Genomic DNA, 6000 nt, shown 5'->3' with positions numbered 1-6000 from the left:
CCAGGAGCCGCTGGCTCTGCACGCGGAAACTTAGCTTTCAGCACCGCGGACAGCGACTCCGCAGTCGTATTCTGGAGAACCCCCTGGCCCCACCTGCAGGAGCCCGAGCAGGACTCCCCAGGCTCACAGCCCTAGCTCGGTGCGGACAGATGTGTGTGCAGATGTAGTCACCCTCACGGAATAGATCTGTGTGCATGTGAGCGGATATTATCCGTGTGTGTTTCTGCGAAAACTCTTATCTGTGAGAGCGCCCGTGTACATTTCGCTCTCTCGCTCATTCAACAGGTATTTATTTTTGGCTCTTGTTTAATCACTGCTTCCTCGCCCTGCTATGGGGTCCAGGGTCGGGTGGGCAATATGAGCAGGACATCTGGGCCCGGCAAGTTTCCTGGCAGCTTGAACCGCGCACCTGATGCTTGCTGTTCCTCTCCACACAGGGTGCAGTCACCAGCCGCGATGAACGGGAGCGCCTCTTCCCTCAATGAGTCCCAGGTGGTGGCAGTGGCGGCCGAGAGAGCGGGGGCAGCAGCCACAGTGGCAGGGGCGCCGGACACCAGTGAATGGGGGCATCCTGTTGCTGCCGCGGCGCTGGCAGGCGGGGGTGTGGCTAATGGGTCGCTGGAGCTGTCTTCACAGATGCCTGCGGGACCGCCTGGGCTGCTACTGTCAGCGGTGAATCCATGGGACGTGCTGCTGTGTGTGTCGGGGACAGTGATTGCAGGAGAAAATGCACTGGTAGTGGTGCTCATCGCGTCCACCCCAGCGCTGCGCAGGCCCATGTTTGTGCTGGTGGGCAGCTTGGCCACCGCAGACCTGCTGGCGGGCTGCGGACTCATCTTGCACTTTGTGTTCCAGTACGTGGTGCCCTCGGAGACGGTAAGCCTGCTCACCGTGGGCTTCCTTGTGTCCTCCTTCGCTGCCTCGGTCAGCAGCCTGCTGGCTATAACGGTGGACCGCTACCTATCGCTCTACAACGCGCTCACCTACTACTCACGGCGGACCCTGTTGGGCGTGCATCTTCTGCTCGCCGCCACCTGGACGGTCTCCCTAGGCCTTGGGCTGCTGCCGGTGCTAGGCTGGAACTGCCTGGCAGAGCGTACCGCCTGTAGCGTGGTGCACCCTCTGACGCGCAGCCACGTGGCACTGCTCTCTGCTACCTTCTTTGCTGTCTTCGGCATCATGTTGCACCTGTACGTGCGCATCTGCCAGGTGGTCTGGCGCCATGCGCACCAGATTGCGCTGCAGCAGCACTGCCTGGCGCCACCCCACCTTGCAGCCACCAGAAAGGGTGTGGGTACGCTAGCTGTGGTGCTGGGTACTTTCGGTATCAGCTGGCTGCCCTTCGCCATATACTGCTTGGTGGGCAGCCGCGAGGACCCGGCTGTCTACACCTACGCCACCCTGCTGCCAGCCACCTACAACTCCATGATCAATCCTATTATCTATGCCTTCCGCAACCAAGAGATCCAGCGTGCCCTTTGGCTCCTGTTCTGTGGCTGTTTCCAGTCCAAAGTGCCCTTCCGCTCCAGGTCTCCCAGTGAGGTCTGAAGGCTCTCTCTGTCCTCTCACCAACACCACGCCCCCAACCAGCCAGCCTATGGCGAGCTGCTAGGTGCCTGCTGATGGACTCTGAGATCCCAACAATGTGACTCTGACTTTGAAAAGAAAGAAAGAGAAAATAAACACACAGAACAGACTCACAAGGACAAAGAAATTTGGTGGCACTTTACATATACAGTGTATACATGTGTACATATATATACAAGTTATTTGTATCTTCTGGAGGTGTTCAGGATGTGGGATTTTCTGGTGGTGAAAAAACTAACAAAGATGTGGTTGTATACCCAAATTGTATATCACATTTGTCAAGTGAACACATCCAGTATTACTTAATTATAGCATTTCATTTTTAGCTGCTGAACTGCCAAAACAGTGTTGCCATTTTCAAGGGCAGGGGAAGGCAGAGGGGAATAAAAGGTGTATTTTTGTCATATGTGATAGAATATTTTGCTGCACATGCATCAGTAAATTACAACATATTTTGTACACAAATAAACACATGAAATGTAATTTTGGGCATGTGACTCACTATAGAACTACTATTTGAGAGTTGAAGTGTGAATGCATTTACTATAAAAGTTTACTGTGTCATCTCCCTCCAGTGGAAATCTTACTGTAAGAAATCATATGGCCCTGGCTGGGTAGCTCGGTTAGTTGGAGCATCATCCTGTGCACCAAAAAGATTATGGATTTGACCCCTGGTCACAGCACATACCTAGGCTGCAGGTTCAAACCCCTGGCAGGGGTGTATGGGAAACAATCAACTGATGTTTCTCTTTGACATCTGTCTGTCTGTCTGTCTGTCTCTCTCTCTGTCACACACAGACACACACATACACACCCCAAGAAATATATCCTTGGGTAAGGATAGAAAATCACATGTATTTGCATATTTTTCATAAGTTGTCACTGAAATATCTAGTTCAGATAATGGTAGGGAGGAAGGAAGTAAAATATTCATGTAACAGTATTTGCAGAGCACTAAAAGATAATTGGCGTTGTCAGTGAGGATTAATCTGCGCTCTTTGAAGGTTTTGGTAGACAAGCACCAGAGCATGCCTGAAACCATTCTTTCGTCTTACCCATGTGCACTTGTGAGTCCTGAAATCACAATTTTTAGCTGTTGTTTTTTTTTTCAGTCTGGAAAGAATTTTAAATGTTGAAAATTTTTGTTGACTGAGTATATTGTTGCTGCCAGGTAGCAAAATGCACGGCCTTATAAAATAAACCAATTCTTCTGAGACAGGATTCCAAGATATAGTGTGTTCATGAGACCAATGAAGGTATGCCCAGCTGCCCCGTTTGAGACACTTTTATGTTCAAAACTCAAGGCATTAAGGTCCTCAAAGACTAACCATTCCATTCCACCAATGGGTGTGGTCATAATTAAACGGTTCCCCTCCTCCCCTTTGTATAGGATGGAGATGAATAAGACACGTGTGCTATGAGCACTTGTGAAGAAATACACACACGAGCACAAGGAGTTGCTGGCCTTTGGCCTTGGAAAAATACACAAGCACCCTCACAGACACACTCAGAATAAGATTTGACCACATGTCTGGGTGCCCTGTGGTCCAGGCAAGTTGACACATAAAATGAACCTTCACACCAACAAAGCATGAGGATCCAAAATAAAGGAGAGGAAGTGTTTAAGGAGGGATTAGTCAACTTGTTAAAATGCTGCTGAGAGAATAAGTAAAGTGAGGATGAAAAACAATGCAGATTTTTAAATGTACATGTCATCAGTGAACTTGACAGGGGAAACTTTAGGATAGTGAGGAGAGGAAAAGCTTGGCTGTAGAAGGTACAAGTGACAATACACTAGCAATCTAGTCTCCAACATCTTTCAGCAGAGCTGTGAACTTTTAAATATTATAAAACATACTAAGTTTTGGAGACATGTAGTTTTATAGCATCTGTAAATTTAGAGCCAGGAAAATCAGCATTATTGGTCATTCATCAAATTAACATTTTTCTGAATAACTAAACTTCATAGACTATCTGGCATCATCAGAGCTATCTCCAGCACTATTTGCATCCAGAATGCATTCAAGCAGACTGAAATAACAAAACTTTAGCTACAAATTTTTCCAAACCTGTGGGTGTGGGAAACAATGTAATTTCAGAGATGGAAACAAAAAAAATGGTATTACTATAATTTTATAAATATGGAAAAACATTCTCACCATCAGCAAATTAACATTAGGTTAATTAACACAAGACCATGAATCTGACTTCAATTCACTTGGTATTAATATTCAATATCAGCCCTGGTCATAATCAAAATGTTCGATAGAAAAAAGAACAAGAAGGTACCAAACAATCAGGTTGTTAATATCCTTGGCTTACACAGTTGGCCAAGCTGTGTAATGTCAGTAGGCTGGATATTAACCAACTTAATAATGAGAGAGTATAAAACTGGGCACAGATCTTGAAACCCTTCTATGGAGGAATGTGACTATTCGTTTGACCCGTCAAACTTCAAGACCCTATTCTAGATGCTGGAAGCATACCACTAGTCTTTGAGAAAGGCACAATTCACTCAAAAATCTAACTGCCTGCTCACTTTGCTATCTAACAGGCATCCCAAATGTAACATACTTAAAGTTGGGCCACTTATCTTTAACCCAAAACCTGTCTCCCTTCTCCCTTCTTTATCATCTAAGTTAATGGCATTTTTCTGGTTATTAAGGCCAGAAACCTTGTAATCATACTTTTCTTTCTCCCATACCTCCCATCAAAATTGTCAGAAAAACCCTTTGCCTTAACTTTCAAAATGTATCCAGAGTCTAGACACTTCTCACCATCTCTCCCACTATCATCACCTGTCACCTGAATTATTATAGTTGTCTTCGCTCTGGTCTCCTGGCTTCAGTTCCTGTGCCCTGCAGTCTGTTGTCTATGCAGCGGGTCACCCCCACAAACAGTTGCTCTCTCTGCTACCCTTCAAAGTCAGGCATGAGCAGTACAGCCTGTCTCAAAAGGACAACATAAGCCCTCCAGTTCTTACATCGTCGACTGATTGTGTGAGACTAAGGGCAAACTTTGCATTTATTCACAGATGGCATTTAAAACATTTTTAGTACCTGTGTATCCAGCACATATTTTTGTATTTAAACACAGTAGAAAATTTAGACATAGTAAAGGCAAAACGTTTTTTTGAAAAAAAAGACAGACTTAGGGAAGAGGTATTCAGGCCTTGAGTAAGCATTTCTTGAGTGAGAAATTCCAGGGCTCTGGGTACCTAGTACCTAGTGTAGAAGTGAGGACATTGACTCTTCACCCAAGGAGCACAGCTGGAGGAGGCCCAGAGCAGGTCCTTAGATGGCCCAGGGTATGAGTTTCCTATTGCTGCTAATAACCACAACCCGGCAGCTTAAAACAATATGCATTTATTCTCTTACAATTATGAAGATCAGAAGTTTGAAGGTAATTTCACTGGGCTGAAATCAGGGTGTCAGCAGGGCTGCACCTCCTTTGGAGGCTCTAGAGGGAAGAGAATTTGTTCCTTGTTTTTCTCCAGATTTTAGTTGCATCCTTTGGCCAGTGAGCCCTTCCTCCATCTTTAAAGCCAGCAGTGGGTATTCTTGTTTAAGTGGTTCCATTGCCCTTTTCTGTAGTCAAGTCTCCCTCTGCATCCTTCTTTCTTATTTATTTATTCATTCATTCACCTATTTATTTATTTGTTCCTTACCCAAGGACATTTTTTTCATTGCTTTAGAGATAGAAGAAAGGTGACAGAATGGGGAGAAACATCAATCAGCTGCCCTCTCGTATATGCCCTGACCTGGAATCAAACCTGTGACTTCTCTACTGGATAATGCTCCAACCAACTGAGCCACACCAGTCAGAGCCCTCTGCATCTTATAAGGACACTTGTGATTACTTTTAAGCCCTGCCTGAATAATACAGGATAACCTCCCCATTTCAAGACCCTTAACTTCATCACATAGGCAAAGTCTCTTTGCCACATAAGGTAACAGTACAGCTCTGAGAGCAGTACTGATGAAAAGTGCAATAACAAAGATGTACGTACACAGGGTGGTAAGGATCCCATAGGAAAGCCAGGGAAATTCTATGGAAGACTTCACTAGAGAGGCAATACTGAGCTGAGTCTAGAAGAACAAAAGAAATTTGTAAGGTGAAGGGGACAACATGAAGCACAAAAGCATGGCCCGTTCAGAGAAAGGCAGGCCATTCAATACGACAAGAGTATATAAGACTTTAAGCTGGGGGAGGAAGTAGCAGGACATAGTCTAGAAAGTAGGCAGGAGCCAGGTCACAAAGAGATGTGCTAGGGGTGAATTGCAGGTGGGAAAGAGTGGAAGCCAAGAGACTATGCTAAAGCCAGCTGCAGCAATCCAGGTGAGAGGTGGCTGTCAGCCTCAGCTTAGAGGGAGAGAAGGGATGGAGAGAAGGGATGGACTCGAGAGCTCTCAA

General features: G+C 45.9%; 1 protein-coding gene across 1 annotated transcript; it reads left to right on the top strand.

Annotated features, from left to right (window-relative positions):
* Nucleotides 1-357: 357 nt before the first annotated feature.
* GPR6 (G protein-coupled receptor 6) lies at nt 358-1548 on the top strand. Its single transcript, XM_037158965.2, has one exon. It carries the CDS (start codon nt 358-360, stop codon nt 1546-1548), a length of 1191 nt encoding a protein of 396 aa, XP_037014860.2.
* Nucleotides 1549-6000: the final 4452 nt, after the last annotated feature.

Source organism: Artibeus jamaicensis, unplaced genomic scaffold, assembly GCF_021234435.1.
Source record: "Artibeus jamaicensis isolate MK-2021 breed Jamaican fruit bat unplaced genomic scaffold, CSHL_Jam_final contig_387, whole genome shotgun sequence".
NCBI lineage: Eukaryota > Metazoa > Chordata > Mammalia > Chiroptera > Phyllostomidae > Artibeus > Artibeus jamaicensis.
The sequence above is the reverse complement of the archived record's forward strand: the minus strand, read 5'-3'. Positions and strand labels throughout refer to the sequence as shown.

Excerpts from the sequence above, each read along its gene's own strand:
- GPR6 (XM_037158965.2), top strand. The coding sequence starts at position 358 with ATGAGCAGGACATCTGGGCCCGGCAAGTTTCCTGGCAGCTTGAACCGC.